The sequence below is a fragment of the Garra rufa genome, chromosome 14 (genome assembly GCF_049309525.1).
Source record: "Garra rufa chromosome 14, GarRuf1.0, whole genome shotgun sequence".
NCBI classification, from domain to species: Eukaryota; Metazoa; Chordata; class Actinopteri; order Cypriniformes; family Cyprinidae; genus Garra; species Garra rufa.
This window is the reverse complement of record NC_133374.1, coordinates 18,418,787-18,443,789: the sequence shown is the minus strand read 5'-3', so window position 1 is coordinate 18,443,789 and position 25,003 is coordinate 18,418,787. Positions and strand designations below refer to the sequence as shown.

The 25,003-nt window shown below is 35.9% G+C and overlaps 1 protein-coding gene across 1 annotated transcript in view; it reads right to left on the bottom strand.

Annotated features, from left to right (window-relative positions):
• pitpnm3 (PITPNM family member 3) overlaps positions 1 to 25,003 on the bottom strand; it is a 121,581-nt gene that overhangs the window by 61,755 nt on the left and 34,823 nt on the right. Inside the window, exon 3 of the mRNA XM_073817883.1 lies at positions 19,971 to 20,075. Coding sequence (XP_073673984.1) covers positions 19,971 to 20,075 — 105 coding nt within the window. The remainder of the gene's footprint in view (positions 1 to 19,970; positions 20,076 to 25,003) is intronic.

Below are 25,003 nucleotides of genomic sequence, written 5' to 3'. Positions count from 1 at the left end.
AGAGAAAGACAGACAGCAACAGACAGGGAGGGCATGTGAAGAATGTGACAGAGAAAAGAAGGAGATGGACAGAAAGATTTGACCACTGCAAGCAATAAAACATCTAACCAACAACTATCTTCCTTCACAGGAAAGTGAACTGAATCAGGTATTTTGACTCAAAAACCATTCTGCCAAAAACACTAAAATCTGCTAAATTAGGTGTAATTTAGCCTGAGGAGAAAGCAAAAGCTTGTTTTATAATCTGATGGATGGCAACAGTTGCTAAGGTAGGATTGGTCAATAATACATGACGTAGTGAAGTGTCAAAACAGAGAGAGAGATAAATAGAAAGAGATCAAGGAAAGACAGAGAATGAACAAGAGAATTGAGCGACAGAGAAAAAAAGAGTGAAATAGAGATTAAAAGAGATTGAGAGAAGAGGCTGTTCAGAATGCAGATATGCATTTAAAGTGGAGATAAACATGAACGTGTTGCCAAAAATACACCTGGGTTGACAGCGGCCGCAGGCTGCCTTTAACTCTGCGATTGGTTGAGCTCATGCAGAGACTGAACAGAGAAGTGAAGAGCATAATTCAACTGAAGAGAGCTACAAATGATATCAATCATGAAATGCTGCTTTGATCACATAGACAGCCAAAAATGCATAAATTGACATACGCAGTAATTGGATTGATAAAGAAGTTGAGCAAGCAACAAGAAAATTCTAAGAAATTCTGAACTTATGCAGATGAAGATGAGATGCAAAAAGACTAGTAGTTCTCAAGAGGCTGGGGCCCACTAGGAGGCCTCAACAAACATCAAAATTGCCCACAGGATGACTTATAAGTATATAAAAAAAAAAAAAAAAAAGATTTGTATGATATCAAAATAACGTAACTGTAATGGCAAAATTATGTGAAAATTAACACAAAATCAAGATGTGAACTCAAATCATAGTTTTCTGCATCAATAAGTATTGCTTTTATTGAATACAGTTCTTCACACTTCTGGAAACACAATAATAAATAGAATATATCAATACTGCCAGTTTCTGTTAATCCAAAACGAGTCTGAAAAAAGAAGCTTTGTCATAATTATAGCATAATTATATTGTAATTATATTATTAGAAATACTGAAAACATTACCAGGCAATGATTTTGTTATTAAAACCTACAGTAACAATGTTCTTTTTTTGTTTATTATTTTATTTTATTTTAAAGAACCCAAAGTATCTCTTTGAAAATTGTGTTGGGGAATCAGGGACTTAGTAAAAAATACATTTTAAACACACCCCTAAAAACCTACAGTAACAATGTTATTTTATATTATTATATTATATTATTATATATTATTTTATTTATTTATTCCTGTTTTTGTATGCAAAAATCTACAGTAACACCAATCTTTATTTTATTTTATTTTATTAAGAACCCACAGTAACTCTGTGCTTGGAATTTGTGTTGGGCAATCAGGGACTTGGAGTGAAAAAAAGCCCTTCTAAACACACCCCTAACAACTATTTTATTTTTAACGTAGTTTTGTTTTTGTTTTATTTATTTTATTAATGCATAAACATACCCCTAAAACCCTACAGAAATCATTTTATTTTATTTTATTTTATTGTATTTTTATATTTTTATTTACACAAAAATCTACAGTAACACCAAGCTTTTTTTATTTTATTTTTTTAAGAACCCACAGTAACTGCGCTTGGTGTGTAGTAGAGCTGCACAATAAATCGTTAAAAGATCGCGATCTCGATTCGACCCCCCCTCATGATCTTAATCCAGCATTTATACGATTCAGCCAATTATATTTTATTTATATTTTACAAAACTTTTGCTAGCCTAATTACTGCACAGACTGCTGTGAGCTGATGCAGTGACAGGTTCGGCGTTCTCTCCAACATTACATAACTACTTAAACATCTTAAGCGCACATTCTGTCAGATGCAATTCATGGCGCCTCTGTCTCAATGTACTGTACAACGCGGCATTCATTCACATCAAATGACTCAGCGGCAGAGTTCCACTCATGCAGCGGCGTAATTTCCACTGGGGAAACGCTTTTCAAAATCCTGTTGGTTTCCACTCACTTTCAAATGGTTTTGTTAAAGTAATCTCGGGTATTGTAGAATGCACGCTCAGAGTCAGCGCCGTCGAGAGTTTCACGCGGTCGTTAAAACGAAACCAAAAATAAAACCCGCACGCGCATTCAAAAGCTATTTGCATTTAGAGAGCGACTCCCCAATGCGCGCAAATTAAGCTACATAAAATATCTAGGCTGTTATTAGTATGTGGGCTATGTTGTGTAGTTGTGTAGATAGCTCTGTATCATGCTTGGAAAATTCGGTCTCTATTAGCAATTTGAATATTGAAAGAGTAGTACTTTGATCGTGCCAGATTTATGGACCAGCAGAGCAATGGAACCATATGAGCATGACGATCCATTAACTCCTTAACTGTTACTCCCATTTTTGAACGGAGACGTGAAAATGAAGAATCGAATCTTAAATCTTTATAATCCATGGACAAGAACATTTAGTAATATGAATTTGATGTACATTTTCCATGTTAATGCAATGTCTGATTTTAAAATGGCATTCCAAAGGATGAATTTTGAAATTTTAAGTTTTCATCTGATATATCATTTCTTATTATTTCTAAAGTGTAATAGGGAAAAAGGCAACAAGAAAGTCTGTTTGTGAAAAAGGTCAGAACTCCTGTTATGAAGTAGATTTTTGAGGTGCACTCTTGTCAAAAATTAATCTATGAAACTCTTGTCATAATTTATTTTCCTACATAATTTGTAACACGTCAAATATCTATTTAGGAGCCTTAGACCTTTCCAACGATATATAGTTTGTCATGATTAGATTAGGATTTATTTGTAAAATGGTGAAGTAAACTTGGGCATCCCACAGAGTGGACGGTGACAGCCATAAAATGTTGATCGGCTGTTTCTAGCTAAGAATCTTTAAATTGCTTTACTCTGACATAATACCTTTGTATGTTTATTTTTTAATGTTTAATGGTGATTTTTTTTTTTTTTTTTTTTACATTATTACATTTTCATTACATTTCTTTACATTAAAGCAAAGTTTATTTAGTCTTATTTTACTGTTGTTTGATAACCTAATGTTCAGGAGTAAATCTTTAAAATAAAAAAGTTCTCCAGAATCGTGAGAGAATCGTGAACATTATTCTGAGCAAAAAAATTGTGATTCTCATTTTATTCAGAATCGTGCAGCACTAGTGTGTAGGGCAATCAGGGACTTTGAGTCACCAAACTTTTCTGCTCAAAAAAGTGATTCATGAATTAACGTGTTCATAGCAATCTCATCTGCTAAAATACTAAATAATTTAATCCACTTTTGGTGTGCACTCACAAATAATCTCGCTCCCACTGAATTTCTGACCATTACCAGCCGCTCTCGCAATGTGAGTGTCCTGCCTTTGCAAACATTCTAATATTGCATATAATTTCCACGCATCAGGGAGCCACTATCAATATGCGGGGTATTTAAATTACTTTTGAATGAGCTTTCACTTTTACTTTCAATTTTTGAACACCTATTCCCGCCTGCAGTTTGGATAAAACCACCCTCTCCTGCAAGATTTGCTATACTAATGCAGCGCTCTAGTATGGCCTTCCAAGTAGTATTTGAATGGACTGCTTCAGCGTGATGTGATTGACGTTCTGTGAAACAGTTACAGGCTGTCACTCGCAATGCATTACTGTCACAAGGAGTTTGGTGTCACTGCCACATGGGAAAAGTGTGCGATTTCAGGAAGAGCGCAGCGGACACTTCTAACCATCTGCTTGCCAGGGAACACACCTGCCTGTACCAAATTCCAGGTGCAGAATGTTAAAAATAACAGATTCCAGCTTCTCGTCAAATTCGCCGTGGACAGCAATATGTTCAGTGGAAATACATTCAACAATCTGACCCTAACACTGACCCCAATGTTAAGGCAAAACACAAACTCTCTATCTGCCTCACACACACACACGTACATACAAATATATTGCCTCAAACTCACAGCGAAAAGCACATAAGCTGAATTCCACCCAAGTTCGAGTCTGTGTAAGTGAGTACATGATTGGAGTGACTGGCCTGGAGCATCTGTACCCTCTGCTGTGTGTGGACAAGTCTGGGCATCCTCACTGCACAACTGATGAGTCCAGGTCTAACACCTGTCCACCGCCATCCCTATCTCTCCACCTTCACATTCTCACACTACAGAAACACATCAACCTGTGAGGACACATCACAACAGGTGTGTAGTGTGAACAAGCTGAACAAGCTCATTTATTCAAGCTAGATGCAACAACAGCATTCATCTCCAATTGTAGGATAGAAATGTGTCAGCCACTAGAGATTCTGCTGCAACATTTGTATTGAGGTACACTCATAGTGTGATTTAAAAATCTGTCAAAACTAAGATCAACTCTGTCTAAGATCAAAATTCTGTCTTTGATTACTTTCCCTCATATTGTTTCAAAACTGTAAGACCTTTGTACAGCTTCAGAGCACAAATGAAGATATTTTTGATGAAACCCCAGAGCTTTCTGACCCTAGACAGAATCAGTGGTTCAACCATAATGTTATGAAGCTACAGGAATACATAACTAACATTATGGAGGGCAAGGCTATCGTTCTTACTATTCATCTTAAACCATATACAGCTGAAGTCAAAAGTTTACATACAGTATACTTTGCAGAATCTGCAGTATGTTAATTATTTGACAAAAATAAGAGGGATCATATCAAATTCATATTATTTTTTTGTTTAGTACTGACCTGAATGAGATATTTCAGATAAAAGGCTTTTACATATAGTCCACAAGACAAAAAATTGGTTGAATTTCTAAAAATTACCCCGTTCAAAAGTTTACATACACTTGATTGGTACTCCTGACCTGATCCACAGCTGTTTTTTTTATTTTTTTGGGGGGGGTTAAGTGATAGTTGTTCATGAGCGCCTTGTCTTGAACAATTAAACTGCCCACTGTTCTTTAGAAAAATCTTTCAGGTCCCACAAATTCTTTGGTTTTGCAGGATTTGTGTGTATTTTAACCCTATTTGAATGTACAGTATTAAGAGCCAGGGGATGTGCACATTTTTCTTATTTTGCTTAAATATCAAACCTTTTTCATTTAGCACTGCCCTTCAGAAGCTACAGGAGATGCTTGCATGTTTCCCAGAAGATGAAATAAGTAAAATTTACCCTGATCTTTAAATTTGATGGCGCTTAATGCATTGTGTTTCCTTCTGGAGCATCAGTGAGCATTTGAACCTTCTATAATAGTTGCATATGAATCCCTCAGTTGTCCTGAGTGTGAAAAGATGGACCTCAAAATCATACAGTCATTGTTGGAAAGGGTTCAAATACACAAAAAAGCTAAAAAACCAAATAACCAAACCAAACAAGGTACTCATAAATAACTATCACTAAATAAACAAAACCACAGCTGTGGATCATTCAGGTAACAACACAGTATTTAGAATCAAGCGTATGTAATCTTTTAAATGGGGGAATGTTTATGAATTCAACTATTATTTTATCCTGTGTACTCTATGTAAACATCTTTTATGTGAAATATCTTATTCAGGTCAGTACTTAATAAAAAAAAAATCACATGAATTTTGTATGATTCCTCTTATTTTGGTAAAATAATTAACATTTTGTAGTTTCTGCAAGGTGTCTGTAAACTTTCGACTTCAACTGTAATGTTGCAGTTAGCCAACTGGTGAGTAATTCCACTTTATGTTCTTGCCAAAGGCAAATTTTGCTTGGTTTTAGCACTTGGCAAGTGTTAATGTTGGACCACAAACACATTGTTCTCAGAAAAGCAAAATCTGTCACAGTCTGGTATCAGTGTCCTTCAGCGCTTGCAGATACATACTGTACAAGTCAATGTAGCAATTGTGAGCTCTGAGCCTTGCTCCTTCTCTCTGTGGAGTCAACGTATTGTTTCTTAGCTTTATGTGTCTTTGGTTTTCCCTGTTTGGGGCATTCTGTGGTTAAATGGAGAAAGAAAAGGACCGAAAAGTAATTAAATGGAAATTAGAGAGTGAGGGAGATTGTGCCTACAAGAGGCATATGTTAAAAAACGACTTGGCAGGAGCTTGTGTCGGGGAGAATACAGATGAGGTGTGTTCGAGTGTCTGGCTTTGGTGAGGCACGGAGGGGCTGTGTCTGCGAAGAACTAAAAGCGACATCAGACCGTCAGCCGCGGTCCCTCAGATAAGCCGAGCAGATAGCGAGTGTGATTCCATCAGCCGACAGAGGCTAGGGCTCTAATTTTCAGCATTAATTAGTGGTCTATTCTAATTTATTCAGCCAGAGCTTGAGGTCTAATCAGAAACCGGACTGCGTAGGGTTTGTTTTTGTCACAACACAGCTGACTAGGTGATTAACATTTGAAAACTTGAGCAAAAATGGACAGAAAGTGAAATATATTTCTGGCAGCCAAACACTTTGAGATGCTGGCCAAATCATAAGTCAAGAAAGTTCAGATCAATATTAAGCTCAAGAGCAAGATTTTATCGGTTGACTAGTGGCTACGTGACTGCTATATATTGTTGCTGCTGATGTTGGTGAGCTGTACAACTGGCCACAGCTTTGTGAGATTTGCTCATAAATGACATATGAGGGGAAAATAATATAAGTTAAAGGCACAGTAAGTTTTCGCTGCTAGAGGGTGCATATTCAAAACAAACAAAGAAACAAAGGCCTAGTTTGAAGATGCCGTGTTTTGAGTGTGGAATCATCATCCCCACAGCTGATGCAATCCGTCGGGACTCGGGCAGAAATCATGTCCATGGATGAGCTAATATATTAAAGGCTTTTTAGCTTTAGCTTCTTCCGATCATGTGTATGTAGGAAAAAGCAGTGCTGTTTTACCATGCTTGACACATTTGAGCATGTTGATCGTTCTGTTATAATGCTACTAACGCTGTTCTAGTGGTTTTTGGATATTTGAATATATTTTGCCTTTAAATAATGTGGAAGTGGCCCCCTGGTTGAAAACCACTGTAAGCACATCTAAGCTGCTGATTACATGGAGGAAGCATAAATGCATGCACACAGATTTATAATCACTGGAAAAATGCATTCATGAAAAAATGACTTCAAAACACAGCTCTAGCTTTAAATCTCAAGTACTAACCTACTGGAGTCCATCATACTTACCCTGATTGAATTCAATCAGTGGACAGAGAATGGAGGTACTGAGGAAAACTTCAGAAAGAAAGAAAGCCAGAGAGAGGAGGTGGCTTTCAAGGGTCCTTCACCCAAGCTCTGCCAACATGCACCCTTACTCCTCGACTCTACTTCAACTTCCATCTGTGCGCACATAAACAATCACTGCCCTCCGGACGCCCTCACTCAGCTAACGCACATGTAATCAAGATGATTGAGCAATGTCAATGATTGAAAAGTAATTACCTGAAAGAGTAAATGCGCAAAAACAAAACCTCAGCCCATAGCTGCTGCATGGGGACATAACTGGTTGCCAAGACGTGAGTTTATGTTTATAGAGAGCGTCACAAAAGTCTCCAAATCCCTAAACTGTCTGGTGTGGCTCCAGCTGTCAGTCACGCATATGATTCCTTAAATAATCAGGTCGTCAATTACGTCGCCAATCAGGTAGTCCTTAGGGAAGGCTCCCCAGATCCTTTAGATCAGAGATTGATGAGATTTCTATCTGTGAGGAACTGCAATTAACTGGAGAGTCTGGTTTAAATGTCCTAATGAGTCTCCATTAAATTGATTTATAGAATCATTATCATCTTGCTATGAAAAGTAAAAAAGGTATCATGGATAATACATAAGTCATATCTTAAAACGTACCTACTGCTTTCACATCAAGGGGAGCAGATGGAATAAAAGCAATCCCTCAACCTCTGTGAGTTTAGAAGCCAGTCAAGTACAGCAGGACACAAAGAGCTTGTTTGGCTGATAAAAAGCCAGACGGCATTCAAACATAGAATAAAAGCTACAGGTACTTCTAAGGAAAAAAATCATCGCGTCTCTAGCTTATCTAACAAGCTGTATTGTTGATTTTACGAGATTTGACATCAATGGACTTTATATAAAGACCATCAAAATAGCTCTAGCTCATCTTTAATGCAAAAAAGAAAGGATATTAAAGAAATGTCCATCATACTAATAACTATGCATGCCAAACAAACTGTGCTCCACATCGATTTCAATAAAAATTGACATGACATTACTAAGCATGTACTATGTCAATGAAATTTAACGCCAGTGTGTCTAAGATGCCTCAAAGTTCCAGACGTAGAAGGGTTAACCAAATGTCCAATGTTCTGACAGCTAATTGTAATATTTGAAGGATGGATGCTACAGGATGTCAATATTGGGCAGGACACCACAGTTGTCAGTCCAGTGTTTTCGTAGTGCACACAGATCAATCAAGAAACCCTCTATTTTACTCCACGACAGGATCAGACAGCATCCAGACGGCTTTACTGAAGTCAAGCTGGCTGGAATCTGGATGAGAGGACCCCCCGCTAGCTGCATGTGAAAGTAGCTTCGGCACTGTTTTCTAATTAACATCAGTCTTTAGCACACCGGGTAGAAAGCCCCCTATTTGACAGGCTAATTAATCTGGAAACCTTGAGTGCCCACAGACTCCAGTGTACACTTAATCCTGTCAATAAAATGTCTCAACTGTAATGGACTATGGGGAAATAAGACCGGGATTCAATATAATTAATGCTAAGTTTAGAAAGAGAAAATTTCCACTTGAAGATAAGATTGAGAAGATATTACGGCTATAAGCGATATAGTTATAGACGTAGTGTCAATATCATTTATTTTTCTGATGACTCTGGTCCTCGAATCTGATTGGCTGAGAGGAGGGTGATATTCTAGTGATAACAGAACTCCAACCGTTTCACTGTTAGTATCACTCCACTTGTGGAATTTCTCATACTGAGGGTTATTGTGGATGCCCAAATCTACTATAATTTTATAAATAATACTGATGTGTCATAGAATGTAGTTTTAAGAGTTTTTAGGCAAGAAAATACTTGTTTAGATTTCAAATATGTGGCTTATTAATAAAGATAACGTCTATTTGAAAATTTGCTTTGACGTTTTCGGAGATGTGTGCTCCAGGGCACCAGCAGCTTTTTGACACTCATGAACCCATTGAGAGCAGCCTTACCTTGGCCAGTTCTTCTGATTTCTCTAATTCTAAAGTGATGTTTTTGAATTAGTAATGGAGGCTTGTGCTCAGCTGTTAAACTGTCAAACTGAGATTTGAATCCATGGCGGAAGGAAGTAGTTTGCACAGAAGAGGTTTTTAAAGACACTCTGTTGTTGTTTCTTGTGTATTTACACACTCGTGCCGTCGAACTGTTGTATAACCGCAATATCACACTCGTAGACGTGCGATATGGCTGTATATTGGCACACTATGATTAACTACGTGATATTGCTCATATATACACTACCAGTGAAAAGTTTTTGAACAGTAAGATTTTTCATGTTTTTTTATTTTATTAGTCTTTTCTGCTCACAATGCCTGCATTTTTTGATCCAAAGTACAGCTTAAACAGTAGAATTTTGAAACATTTTTACAATTTAAAATGACTGTTTTCTATTTGAATACATTTTAGAATGTAATTTATTCCTGTGATTTTAAGCTGAATTTTTAGCATCATTACTCCAGCCACATTATCCTTCAGAAATCATTCCAATAATCTGATTTAAAAAACATTTATTATTATGTTAAAAACAGCAGAGTAGATTTTTTTCAGACTTCTTTGATTAATACTTGTTGATTAATACGGTTGAGTAAAGTTGGAACAGTGTGAGACATGCTGTTTTACATAAATTTGTTTTAAAATAGGTTTAAACTGAGTTCACTGGACATAAATGTGAACAAAACCAAATAACTAGTCATTAATAGGTATAAAATTACATTTTATTCAAGGGTTAGAACCCTTGGTACTTGATGGACATCAAATAGAGGCGGTCAGAAGTTATTTTCTGTAACATTTATTGATAGTAAATTTACATTTGCTGGAAATGTTGAATTTTGGTGTGAGTCACCATATTTTAGAGATGCTTTAAAAGAATCTTGTTGAGAGTGGTATATGTTTTAATATGAGCAATGTGGTATGGGCTTTTGCCAGTTAAAGAAAAGCCAAAACTGGGTCGAGTAGTTCAAATTGCACAAAGACAATTGAATGAAATCTATCAAACGAAAGTCAAACAAAAAGCCCAGCTTATAATTGAAGATTGCACTCATCCTTTGAATATTAAATTTCAGCTTTTATCATCAAAAAGACATTTTAGGCCACCCCATGCAAGGAAATTTTAAATCAAATGTCATTTGTGAATTTTAAATACTGGGATCTGAGTGTGAGTAAGGGTGATTGTGTTACTTGTTGTCTTTTATGTAATCTGTGTGATGATGTTAAATATATTTTTGTGGTCAAGCCAAAGACAAATTTCCACTTGTGGACAACAAAGTGACTAAACTAAACTAATAGAAAGTTCAGAAGAACAGCATTTATCTGAAACAGAAATCTTTTGGGAAATGAGAATGTTACAAAAGCTTTTTATTTCAGATAAATGCTGGTCTTTGGATTTTTCTATTCATCAAAGAATGCTGAAATAAATGTAGTCAGCTGTTTTAAATATTGATAATATTAATAATTATTTCTTGAACAGCAAATGCACATATTAGATTGATTTCTGAAGGATCATGTAACACTGAACAATGGAGTAATGATGCTGAAAATTTAGCTTTGATCACAGAAATAAATTAAGTTTAAAATATATTCAAATAGAATAGTTATTTCAAATAGTAAAAATATTTCAAAATTTTACTGTTTGGCTGTACTTTGGATCAAAAAATGCAGGCTTGGTGAGCCAAAGAGAATTCTTTAAAAAAACGAACTGTTCAAATACTTTTGACTGGTAGTGTATATTGCTATTTTTATTAAAACATTTTATGAATGAAGAATGCCACACAGGGACTTAATAGTGTAAGCTGCAAAACAAAGAAGATAGTCTATTACTATTAATAAAACTGTCAAAAATATAGAAAATATTTAAAATTTAACCCAGTTTTTAATAAAGTCAACACTATCCTCGGATAATCCAAATTCAAATTATACAGAAATAAAAGAACACTTTTATTCAAACAACATTCAGCAGTTTGAGGATTAACAAAATCATTCTCATTTCCCGCAGACATGAACCTGCATGTAGAACTAATATTCAATTTTTCAGTATAATGAGTGCATTACTTTTGGACTGAGTCATAGTTTTAATCACGGCACTGGTCTTGAGAGAAGCGTTTACGCATGACGAGCAATTTCACTAAAGGGACCGCCTAAAGCTAACATCGCTTTCATCTTGCAGGAAGAAGCATTGTGGCACAAGACACTTGAAAACTAAGCTAATAGGGGCTTGGTTGGGTCATCGCATGCCTCTTATTTAGCTCATTTATCGCTCTGTCGCATCAGCTTAAGTCTCCATCCCCCTGAGTGCCGTCCAACAGACCAATCATATTTCACGTGGGAGGAAAACCAAAATGTGAGAAAAGGCCACCTGAATAATTGAGGTGAAGGGTGAATTATCTTGAGCAATACTAGCATGCACAGTCTGGGGTAAAACGCCATCCACACAGGACAACAAACAGCTCTGAGAACGCAATAATATATGGGAATGTCATGTTTTTATGGAAATTGACATTTGGTTGTGTGTTGGGGCTTTTTTACAGTGGATTTACATCACTGATATCACTCAATATGGAAAAGTAAATCGATATGTAATTGCTGTGTAATTGCATATGCCAGAGGCAATAAATCACAGGAGAGAAATATTGTGTATGTAAATTTGATTTGGACGTGTCAGCTACCACACCAGCAAACCCTGCAGAAAGTCCACTGTCCTCCTTCCACGTCACACTGAACAAGTGCTAACAGAGCTTTCAGAAACTAAATATAACACAAGACGAGCACTGAGGAGAATACATCTCAGCAGCATTAGACTGAAGCTAAGAGCCTCTTTAAGTTTCACATATGTATGGACCTTTACACAAAGAACATGAGATATTAATAAATAGGGCTACATTATTTAAAACTAAGCTTGAAAGCAACTTCAAAAAGCTCTGAGCAGCGAGAAAGTAAAGAATCACGATGTTTATTTCACTAATGACTCACGGCAGCTAACTCTTACCATTACAAGAATTGACTAGATAAGAACAAAGAGTAAGAAAAATCAATGGAGACAGCTGAGACATGATGCTGCCTAATGAAGCCTGACGTTTGTTTCCTCTGTTTTCATGGCGAAATGAAAAATTACAGATTTGTTTGGCAAGCAGCTGGTTGAACGAATTCTATGACATGGGTGGCTAATGTAAGACATAATGAGATGTGTTAGAAAATGCTATTTGAGGAGATGAGCTAGAGATGTGCATTTGGGTCATTTTGACTGCTCAAGTACAACGGGAGAGGTTGATGGGTAGCCGGTCTAAGTTTGTATATATCAAACTGATGTCTTCAGCTACTGCTTCATGTCTCTCTCTGAAAACAATGTGTTGTTAAGTGTGTCAAGGTAAAAATAGCTGTGATTTTTTGTTGTTTAGTGATAGTTGTTCATGAGCCTCTTGTTTGTCCTGAACAGTTAAACTGCCTGCTGTTCTTCAGAAGAATCCTTTAGGTCCCACAAATTCTTAGGCTTTTCAGCATTTTTGTGTATTTGAACCCTTTCCAACAATGACTACGTTTACATGGGCAAGAATAATGCGATTATTTCCAATAATCAGAGTAAGGACTTAATCGCATTATGATGTTTACATGTCAAGAGCAAAGTTCTTCACTCCGGTTTACATGGAATTTCCATTATTCCTATTATTCCTATTGTCCGTCAATCATGAATTGCATTATGTTCATATCGCGCAAAGTCCAGTTTCCTAAGCTCCCTAAAAGTGTGTCGCCTTTTTCGCCATCGTCGTTTCTAATCTACAGACAGGCGCCAGAATATTTTCTCTAACTGGGCTAACGGGGGGCTAGTACAATATATGGGGGTGCTAAGAAAATAATCGATATTCGTGTAAATATCGTAAAAGTTACTTAATGAAGAAATTGTGTCTTTTTTCTTTTTAAAGAAAAGCAGCTCTGGTAGCCTACACACCATATTTAACAGAAGTAGCGTATAATTTAAATTGTATTTAAAACGGCCTTTTAAATTATATTTAAAACTGACACGAACGAAAAAAACAGACACAAACTTAAAACAAGCCCTGCATTCCAGCCCGAGCCCGACGGGCAGCAGTGAGCGCGCCTTCAGCGCATTTTTTTTAGGAGTTCCACAAATCCGCAATCAAGGCTAACGCATTTGCCTCATGATTGCCTAAAGATTCCTGTTCCTGAAGAAGAGAGCCCATTCCATTTTTTTTTATAGAAAAAGCACATCAATTTGTTGGTATTGTTTTTGAGGGCACGCAAATATACATAAATCCTTAACAGTTACGAATAATAGCTATTACTCTTACCTTTACGTGTAAAAAAGTCAGCGTATTTTAAGATGTTTGCAATGCAAGTGATTACACTTGCTACTTCATGTCCAGTAAAGCGAGCGTTTAGCCTCCACTCTCCGCACAGACGATAGAATATGAGTCTAATAACAGCGCACATACAGGTTAAACGTTTAAAACTAACATTTGATATGCTTGAACTCTTTAATATCTATAGATTTTATTTTAGGCAAGTCGTGATGATTTAAGAAAGCTAAATTGATCAAGCATATGAACTCACCATCTGCCGCTGGTCCCTTCTTAAAAAAAAAAAAAAAAAAAAAAGAAACTTAAAAAAATGCTTTAAACTTTTTTCTAAATTAACTTAAAAAAAAAACTGAAACGAAATATAATTACATTGTCATTTGGCCTATATACAAAACTGAACTATTTTAATAGCTAAAAAAAAATGTTTTGGGAGAAGTGGCCAAAAAGACGATCTTGGGTCGGAGTCTGGCCAGTCTATTACCAAGAATTCTGCCAAGAGCTGGGCTAGATTTTAGGCCTATTCAGGGCTCTATACACAAAGCAACGAAAAAACCTGTTACATGCAAAGGAAAGACTTCAAAGCTGGACAGCACCATGCGCTCCGTGAGACTGGGTTGTGCGCTCAACATTAACACAATTCATATGAATGCGTAATTCAACTGTGTATACTTTACACTTATATTAAAAATTAAATGAACGGCACGTCTCAATCTTAGTGATGATGTAATGGATTAAATGTAGCCTAATGGACGAAACTGCGCTCACATGACGCGTGTGTAAGGATATTGTGACAAACAGCACGAGACAGCAGTTACTCCTCTATCTCAGCTGGTTGGGGGGCTAAATCGAGATATTAAAAATTCTAATGGGGCTATAGCCCCCTAGCCCCTTTGTAGAGCAGTCCCTGTCTGCAAGTGCGTGGCACGTCATTCGTGTAAATCACGAGCGCATGCGCACTCTGGTCAAAGCGGCAATACTGCGATTAAGGTGTTTACATGCCGGTATACTTCGATTAAAATCGGCGTGCGCCACCTATGTTAATACGATTATGCTTGCTGCGATTATGAGCTTAATCGCATTATTATAATCGAAGTATTGCGTTTACATGAGGAAAAGTTTAATCGCAATATTGCCAAAATCTCATTATAATCGCATTAAGAGGGTCCATGTAAACGCACTCAATGACTGTATGATTTTGAGATCTTTTCACAATGAGGACAACTGAGGGACTCGTATGCAACTATTACAGAAGGTTTAAATGCTCACTGATGCTCCAGAAGGAAACACATTGCATAAAGATCTAAGGAGGAACTTTTGAATTTGAAGATCAGGGTAAATTTAAATGATTTTGTCTTGTGGGGAACATGTAAGTTTCTTCTGTAGCTTCTGAAGGGCAGTACTAAATGAAAAAATATGATATTTACGCAAAATAAGAAAAATCTTCATTCTGTTCAAAAGTTTTCACCCCCTGGCTTTTAATGCATCGTTTTTTCTTCATTTGGAGCATCAGTGAACGTTTGAACCTTCTGTAATAGTTTAGTATAAGTCCCTCAGACATTGTTGGAAAGGGTTCAAAAACACAAAAATAGAGGTCGACCGATATTGGTTTTTACCGATACCGATAGCTAGGTTGGACCACACTGGTCGATACCGATTAATTAACCGATAGTTTTTGAAAATGGATACTGAACGGCAACTAAAATAGTAATCTACTATTTAAAAAAAAATACTAAACCATACTTTGTAAATAAATAAAAATATTAATATTAATTATATATTGATCATTAAAGTTATTTCATAGTTCATTAATGTTTACAAATAAACTTCAAAATTTAACAATATTACAGTAAATGTTGAAATTAACAGACTCTAACAAGGAACAACACTTCTATTCTACAGCTTTCATCAATCTTAGTTAATGTTACAAATGGGCTCATTGTAAAGGGGTGTGAATCTTTACATTTTAACAATATGTACAATTGCAGGTTTTATGCCTTTTGTTTATATTTGGAATCTCTGTATGTCAGTAGGCCTACTGCCATCTTAAAATTAAGATTCAATTTAATTAAAATTTTCAATATCAACTAAATATAACCATGCGTCACATTCTCAGTTTTAAATATTACTGCACATGGCTACATTTTCATTTACATTTTATATCTAATTGATTTTTCCATTATATAAGCAGGCTACTTTTTTAAACAGTTACTTATTTAAAATAAGTGTTCTTTTTTCTTTATCATTTGATTATTACTGATGAGATCGTAGACAGTAGCTTCTTTAACAGGCTGCATTAAAACGAATGCACAGATTTCGATATATCAAATGTTTTGTCCTGCTCTAAAACATGACTGACTGTGTGTACTGTACATCAGTTTCGTATAAAAGTATTCGAAAATGCAAGTGCATTTAACCGCATCCGCAATCGAGCTTTTTAGGACGAACAAACACAAAGCACAAGTGAAAGTCTGTCAGTGCGCGAGTTTTGTGCATCTAATAGTACTGCATTACAAACGGCAGAAATGAAGGCATATGTAAAGTAAAAAACTGCGGTTGAAGTTCACACTGTCAAACAATGCACATGTAGCTCACAGTGCAAATCCTGTGCAATGAAGCCCGCCGCGTCTCTAGCGCGTGCACGTGCCATATGCGGGAAAAACACAAGCTCATTGAAGAGAGGATTGAGATGCATCCGAGAAACCTTTTTTTTTTTTTACCCACCCTTAATGAAACCTGACAAAAGTGCAGCGCTACGTTAACGGATAACTTGCAGGTATCAAACACACACAGGAAAACTTGTGTAGTTCAAGCAGGAATCTAAAACAATTTATTTAATCACCAAACTGGCAAATGTTTACTTCAAGAATGATAAAAAAGCGGCAAAGGTTACATTAAAGAACAGATCAAACGGAAAGAGAAAGTGCGATCTATATCGTCAATTGCAGCCATTTCAGAAACAATTTCTTTTCTGTTTTACATTTATGTTTAAATATTATTTGTTTTGTTTCAGTTTAATATGTTAATTACGAAAGAAGTTTGTGTAATTTGTAAATGTCATAAAGGACGTGGTATGAATTGGACGGCAATACGCCGTGAGAATTGGAGAGGCTCAGACACAATTTTCGACCACTTTGTACGTTTTTATTTGTGGAAAATCCCTTCTTAAACGAATTTCGTTTTGTATAATTTTTATCTTAATTTTTAATAGATATTTTTGTTGATCAGTTATTAAAATAAAATAAGAACAGGAAAATGGCATTGTAAAATAAAGTGCGCAACTACCATGCTTCCGCTGCCTGACGAAAAGGCTAAAACATAAATTATAGCTCTACATGATGCATACAGACATTATTAGAGCTACAGAAATAAAAAAAATATTTTGCTTAAATGCACAATACTCAATCTTCCAGCACAGGGTCAAGTCTTTATCAACATTAACAATGATTTGGGACAGATCTGTAATCTAAAACTATGGCGCGCTGTGACTCGGCAGGATTCTGTCGGCTGAATGAACACAGTTTGCTTTCTCACGTCACGTCTTTAAATCTGCAACTTTGCTGGCTAAGAATATCACCAACTGGATATAAATCAATACAAATATATGGTAACAATCCTGACATTAAACATTGGTCTGGGGCTTAACCTCTCATACTCTATGACAGCAGAGTGGAGCGTGAGCCGCTTCAGCAAAGAACGCAACCCGGAAAAACTATCGGCAAGGATTTTTGCCGATAACCGATAGGTCGGCCAATCAACTATCGGTGCCGATTAATCGGCAAAACCGATACATCGGTCAATCTCTACACAAAAATGCTGAAAAACCAAGAACTTGTGGGATCTGAAGGATTTTTCTTAAGAACAGCGGGCAGTTTAACTGTTTACTACAAACAAAGGACTCGTAAACAACTGTCACTAAACAAAAAAACACAGCTGTGGATCATTCAGATAACAACACAGTATTAATAATCAAACGTTTGTAAACTTTTGAAGGGGATAATTTTGTATAAATTCAACGTTATTTTCTCATGTGGACTATATGTAAATGTCTTTTAAATATCTTACTCAGGTCAGTACTAAATAAAAAATAACATGAATTTTGTATGATCCCTCTTATTTTGGTAAAATAATTAACATTTTGCAGATTCTGCAAGGTGTAAGTAAACTTTCGTAAGTAAACTTAGTTAACCTAAAAATGAAAATTATAGGCATATCATTTTTTCACTCTCATGTTGTTCCAAAATTGTGTAACTTTTTTGTTTCTTCTCTGGAAAACAAAAGAACGCTGGTAACAGTTTAAGTTAGGGCTGGATAAAAAAATAATGATTTCTCCATTTTAATCAATTCCCATTTTTACCAAATGATATTGATTCTTAAATCCCAAAAATCAATTAGTCTAGCCTGTTTTCAATTAATGACTGGAACATTGTAGTGCACCTCACATCCAATAAATCGCAATAAGCTTTGTGCTTTGTTACTTTTGATATGAAACAAAGTATCAGATTTCAAATTTCATTCATTTTGTTACAGTAATCAATAGTGGTGCAACGGATCACAAAACTCACGGTTCGGATCATATCACGGATTTGGAGTCACGGATCGGATCATTTTTCGGATCAGCAAAAAACAAACAAAACAAACAAAAAAGTTTGTTTTTTTAATAATTACTGAATGCTAACTTTAAGTACTTCTAATCCACAGCAAAAACTACTAGCTGAACTAATAAAGTCAATTACAAAAATGAAAAGTGTAGATGAATACAAAATAAAGTTACTAATAAAATCAATAACACTAGTATTCAGGTGCAGAAATTTAATATTTAATTGTAAAATAACTAGTGCTTCTCACTGCAGGTATTTATAGGACGCTGTCTCTTTAAGGCCTAATGCACGTCTCTGATACTGGCACGCATCTTTCTCAGCTGTTTCGGTTCACTGAAGACATAACCGACTGTGTTTACCAGAATACCAAAACGGGTATTAAACATAACTTTGTATGTATGTTAAGAGAAGTTTTAAAGAGGAATCAACCTGTGAATCACGCAGTCTGAATCGCGCGTCTCTCTCTGTGCGCGTGCTCGCTTCAGGTATGTGCGGCAGCGGTAAAAAAAAAAAAAAAAAAAAAAAGAATCAAGAAACAGCGCGCGTGTTCTCTTTTGCTGCAGCAGTTTAAGTAGTTTGAATGGGTAAATTGACAAGACGAAACATATGCAAATCATACCCTTTTACTCTATGATGGTTCAATTTAACAGTTAATCCGCGAACCACATGCGTACCGAACCGTGGGGTCCGGTCCGTACGGATCACGGATCATCTGCGATCCGTTGCACCCCTAGTAATCAAACAATAAATGCCATTTTGGCACTGTTTAATGTGGAGTTACAGATCACTGTAGCACCTCAGTTCAACAGAAGTGGCATGTGAACTGTTCATCTCTGCTTTAATACCAGTTACAGCACATAATAGACGTGAATAAACATCCGAAGGCATGGTAAAAGAAAGAGTACAACTTACTAAAATCCATATCCTGTCTCTTGTAATCACTCATTCAATATTTCAACCACTCAAAGATGAAACAATGTCATCTAACGCCATATTTACCTCAGAAAAAACATATTCGGTAAGCAAAAACTCATTAGACATCTAGAGTTTTAGCATTTTGCTAAATATATGCCCCATACATTCATTATAATCTTGACTGTTCTTCAGTGTTTAATTTATGTTTGAATAAATCTGTCAGGTTTTTATAACAGCCACCATGTTTATATTTCAAAAGAAATTTGAAGAAGAATTTAAGCGTTTGTATAAAAATCATTTTAACCTTCAATACTATTAAATTTTACTTCTAGGAAACCTGTAAGTATCTTCTGTAGCTTCTGAAGGGCAGTACAAAATGAAAGAAAAATATGATATTTAGGCAAAATAAGAAAAATGTACACATTTTCATTCTGTTCAAAAGTTTTCACCCCATAGTAATGTAGGAGCAACTGACTCTCATGTATATTTTACAGCATTAGCTGAGAGATTTTTTTTTCCCTTGAGAAATTTGTCATGGACTGTACCTGATATATATCCAAAATAAACAATGTTGAATTGAATCAAAAAAACAATCGACACACAAGCTAGTGAATCAGAAACAAACCGAATCGTGAAAATTGTCTCAAAACCGAGCCATAGTTTTGATGACCAAAAAAACAGAAAGAAGAGGTTTTCAAAATATGTTCTTTTTTGTTCCACAGAATAAGAAAAATGTCATACATGAGGTAGAATAAATGATGACAGACCCATGCCTTCAGTCTCACATACACTGTTTTTACCACTGCAGAACATTTGTACTATCTTCATGCCCCATATACATAAACCATGAATTTTAATATCTCTATGGGAAAGTACATTTGATAACAGGAAGCATAACATTTCTATTTATGAGCTCTTACCCTGTGTCTGGTCGATGTGGCCCATGGTTTCTATCTGTTCAACGAGATCATTAGAGTTCCACTGACTCATCCCCAAAAGCATGGCCGTTTTCCCCTCCAGCACCTCTGAAAAACACCACACGCAAACACATATTGAGTATATGATGAGAATGAGACAATCAATCATTTAGTTCATAGGCAGGATAATGCTATGCTCATTTCAGCTCCGAAAAAAATCACAGGGAATGCAGCAGTGCATCAAAGACTATTAAGATTCATCGAATTATCTTTAAATACAGCTTGAGCCATAAAGTGATGTCTGACTAATGAGCACAGAGCGAGCAATCAGCCACTCCGCTGGTCCTTGTGAGACAGCCCCTGAGTGCTTGATGGAGAACTCGGCTGTGCGCTTCACAGCGTGTGACATCGAACCGCAAGCCCAACGCCGTGTCGGATCTTGCTGGGCCGGTATTTCGGTGTGGAAGAGAGGTTGTGACAGGGCTCCGTCAGGCCTGCTATTCTGCATCACCCACTCGAGCCGATCGGTCGCTGTTTGTTGCATGCTATTCACTAGACTGTCAGTTGAATTGTTTTTTAAGGTTGGCTCAAACAAGGGTAGACAAACATACACATGCACGCTCACAGAAACAATGCGAGGGAAGCTCGGAGTTGAGAAACGAAGGGTTTTAAATCATAATCCAAATACTGGCGGTTACTGAGTCGTGTCGAATGGAACGGCGCTTAGAGAGAGCTGGAAGAACATAGATCTTTCTGAAGTGTGAAATGTGCTTAGCACAAAGAAGAGCAACGACAGCAGCCCGGCTCCTGAAGGAGAGACAACCACCTATTTCAGTAAATAAAACACATAAACTGCTAACACACAAGGGTCTGCCAACGGATGGATGACAGCAAAAAGTGGGAGTTGAAAGAAGAAAAAGAGAAAAAGAACAATGTAAAAATGTGAGAACATGCTCTCAGAAAGAGCTGAGATGGTGAGTTTGCAGATTTCATTTATTCAGTGTAATCTGCACAATTATGAAAAATGTTCACAAAATGTGTATTGAATTATTGGATACTACCTCCTATGGAAGTTAGAAACATACTGTGAACTGCCCACCCCTATTATAAAATCACCATTTATTGGCTACTTTCAATTGGAAGGTGGCTGTCCTGAACCCTAACCTTTTAATTTCAATTTATGAAAATGATATTGAAACATTATTTTTAGTGGTGGGTCGTTATCGGCGTTAACGTGCTGCGTTAACGTGAGACTCTTATCGGGCGATAAAAAAAATAATCGCAGTTAATCTATTCTCAAAGTTGGGTTGGGAGCTGGGTCTAAACTACGCAAGATATGATGACTTTCACCTTGATATTTTAGCGCGGATGACGTATACCTAGTCGAATTGCACTGTAGGGGGCGAGAACGAGTCTTCTTCAACTTCTGTGAAATTACCACATCAAATGAGACGTGCAAACATGGATGCAGCTATGAAGCCGCTTCAGGGTAGGTGCGTTGCTAGACCCTTTTTACTGGGGCACGTGCCCCAGTGAAAATCTGCTGTGCCCCAGTAAAATCTCAAATTTGAGTTATAATTTACTTTGATAATCCCGAAATAAAGACATTAAACTATATGCAACAACTGAATTGATGCTTCTAAAAGCAACGCAGTTTAATGGAAGACTATGCACGCAGAAATCCATGCCCGTGCACGTCTGTGTATTTAACGGCAACGCGCACGTCGTACAGCCTTTTGCGCAGAAGTACTTGGTTACACAAGTTTGTATAGGTAATTATGTTGTAAATGCAATTGTCAAGCAGTTTGTGATGCATTTTGGAAATGATGAGCGCCTGATCTAATGCGCCACCTGGCCCGTTCTCGAAGCCTTACTTTTAGTCATTATTTGGGTAGCACACATATTCTGAATGCCTTCAGCAGAATTCAAATTAGCCATTTTAATCTAGATTAATCGAGATTAATTCCAAGATTAAATCTAGATTAATCTAGATTAAAAAAAATAATCTATGCCCACCCCTAATTATTTTAGATTTTCTTTGTAAATTATGAAGCTTTATGTAAAAAAAATGTGTCCTGCATTTTCATGTCACTACCGAAACAGTGTATGTTTTAGTCCATTGGCTGAGATTGATTTTAACTACACGCCTACATTTATGCTCAGGAAATATATATGTGTCATTCTCTCTCATAGCTACGTGGTGAGTAGATAGGCCCAATTACTTTGAGGTAAATGTGTTCACAAGTATGAAAAATCTGTGTGTAGCTTTAAAGAATGTTACTACACGAACACCACTTCTTTGGGAGTTATTCCATAACATTTAATTTTCATATGTGTAGAATTGTTTAGAATTGTGCTAGCTAGCCATGTGCATCTTTGAGCTAAGTTTCGGTAGTTTAGTAGTGTTTTAGTATTCTGTAATGTGATGAGGTCGCTACCAAAACATTATTGTCACTACCGAAAATGTGCAGTCACGACCAAAACATGGGATGTTTTGTCAAAAATAAAGTATCCTGAATTATCAACTAAGACAATATGATAGTGTTTGTTTCAATGCAGAATAAAACTAATGAATCCTTAAGTTTAAAATCAGTATGGTCAACATTTTGCCTTTTACAAAGAAAATGTGGACTCAAAATACAACAAATCTCATAAATCACGCTTGAAATATTGTTAAAATTGTAATAGTTATTGATTTACCTCAGAAAACTTTATCAAAATAAAAAAAAATAAAGCAAAATAAAAGTAAGCAAAATCTTAATAGGTCAATATAACCCTTCTTATTAAATTATATATTACTATGTTTTGGTAGTGACAAATTTGAGGAGAGGACAAATATTTCAAAACTTCCTGAAAATACAATATGAGAATTAATTACACAATTACTAGAAATGTGTACCTTGGATACTACAAAATTTGTATGCATACAAAAATTGTGGAATAAAAAACATTTTTCAAGATGTTTCAAACTATGTATTTAAACCAATTCTGTAGAATGGCCCATATCCAACATTAATGCAGGGCAGAAAAGGATAAATGGTTAAGACAATAAAACACTTTTATTTATAATAAAATATAATACTTATATTACATTTACAATAGAATTACAATAAATAAAATAAATAATATTACAAATAAAAAAGGCTCTTATTATACTTGCTTTAGCTTCGGCATAGTAAGAATATAAAAGTCAAAACATACAGAAGTAACTTTAAACTAGGGGTGGACGATATGAGTCATTTTATTTATTTATTATCAACATTTTTGATACCATAAATATTTCATAATTCTTGTCACCAGTGTCAATATCACAAAAAACTACAACTAGCCTAAAAAAAACAAGTAAACAGTTAGCGAATAAATAAGAATAAGAAACATATTGCAAGCAACACGACACAAAAACTACAATAGAACAAATAAATATTATTCCCTGTGTAAATTAAATATATATTTCTTCTTATTAAAGTTACAAAAGTAATTTAGTCAAGAAAAATGACAACCAAATCTGAATTTGTACACAGATGAACGATTTAAAAAGGTCACAGAACAACGTGCAGCACGTTTGTAGACTAACTGACAGAGATATTCAGCAAATAAATTCTCTTTTTATTATACAAAATTATTATAGACTTCAAAACACATAGCTGAATTGCATAACAACTGGAACGCTGCACACAGCAGGAGATCTGAAGTCCGACCATAATTGTCCTGAAATGCATTGTTGAAGGCGGAGTGTTTGTTAAACAAGCTGTGTTTGACGCCTGTAGCTGCAGTGCTTTAAAGAGAATGAATTTAGGAAATGAAGAAACAACTTCTCAGAGAATTTATTCGGCTGACAGTCTAACAGTTAGTGCAAACACTGCCAGCAAGCTAAATCACTCTCTGAGAAGTTGTGTCTCTTGATTCAATTTTAAAGCACATATTAAAACTAATGTTAAAAAAGGTTTTAAAAATCTACATTAATTAGTCGGCCTCACTAAACAAACATGACTAATGAAGATGTATAAATAAATCCCTGAGTGAATAACTCAAAATACTTTTGAGGAAAAAAGTGCATGAAAGGAATAAAAGAAGAAAGACAAGCAAAGAGCATAAAGGCAGGGAAACATTTTGATTGGAGGTTAAAGAGATTTAAAAAAGAATCAAAGTAAATTTCATGAATACTAGAAAGACCTTCAGGTAATGAGTTCATGGAGGCCCAGAGCTCATCCATTAACATTTTTCAACTCTTCTTTTACTCTTAAATACAGACAAAGATAGGAGTCAAAGGACATGTCCATGTGGGCTGAATGATGGTCAAATACTTGTGGATTTCAGCTGTTCCTATTTTCAGTTCTCTCCAACGAACACCTTCAGTATATGAACCAAATTTGCAACACAAGCCAGCCAGGAGTGTATTTTCTTTTTCTGTACATCTAGTAAATTACATTTACGTGTACTTTCAAAGCAAGATCATATTGTTTCAAACCTGTATGAGTTTCTTTTTTCATTGGGACACAACAGGAAATGTTAGGCAAAATGACATTCTCACACAAATATCCTGGGTTATTTTTTTAACCAAAATGCTGGGTTGAGCGTTTTGGGTCATTTTTTGGGGTTATTTTTTCAGTGTTTAAGTAGTTTTGGTGTAACCAAGCTCCTGGGTCAAACATATTTTATTTTTTTACCCAAATGCAGGGTTTAGCTTGTTAGGTCATTTTCTTGGGTTATTTTTAGTTTTTTTTTTTTTTGGGGGGGGGGGGGGGGATTTTTTATTGGGTTATTTTTTTAGTATTTTTTACACAGATGCTGGGTTGTTTTTCTGTAACTAAGGTGCTGGATCATTTTTAATGCTGGGCTATTTTTTCTACCCAACCACTCGGTTAAGCTTGTCTCTGACGAAACAACCTAGATCTTGAGTTACAGTCAGACCGTGGGTTTTTTGAGTCCTCTACAGTAGAGAGGTTTGTACACATTTTATTTTGTTTATGAAGCCTTTACTGTGCTGTAAATTATATTATTTTATGCAATTTTATGCATACAAGGACGAAATGTGA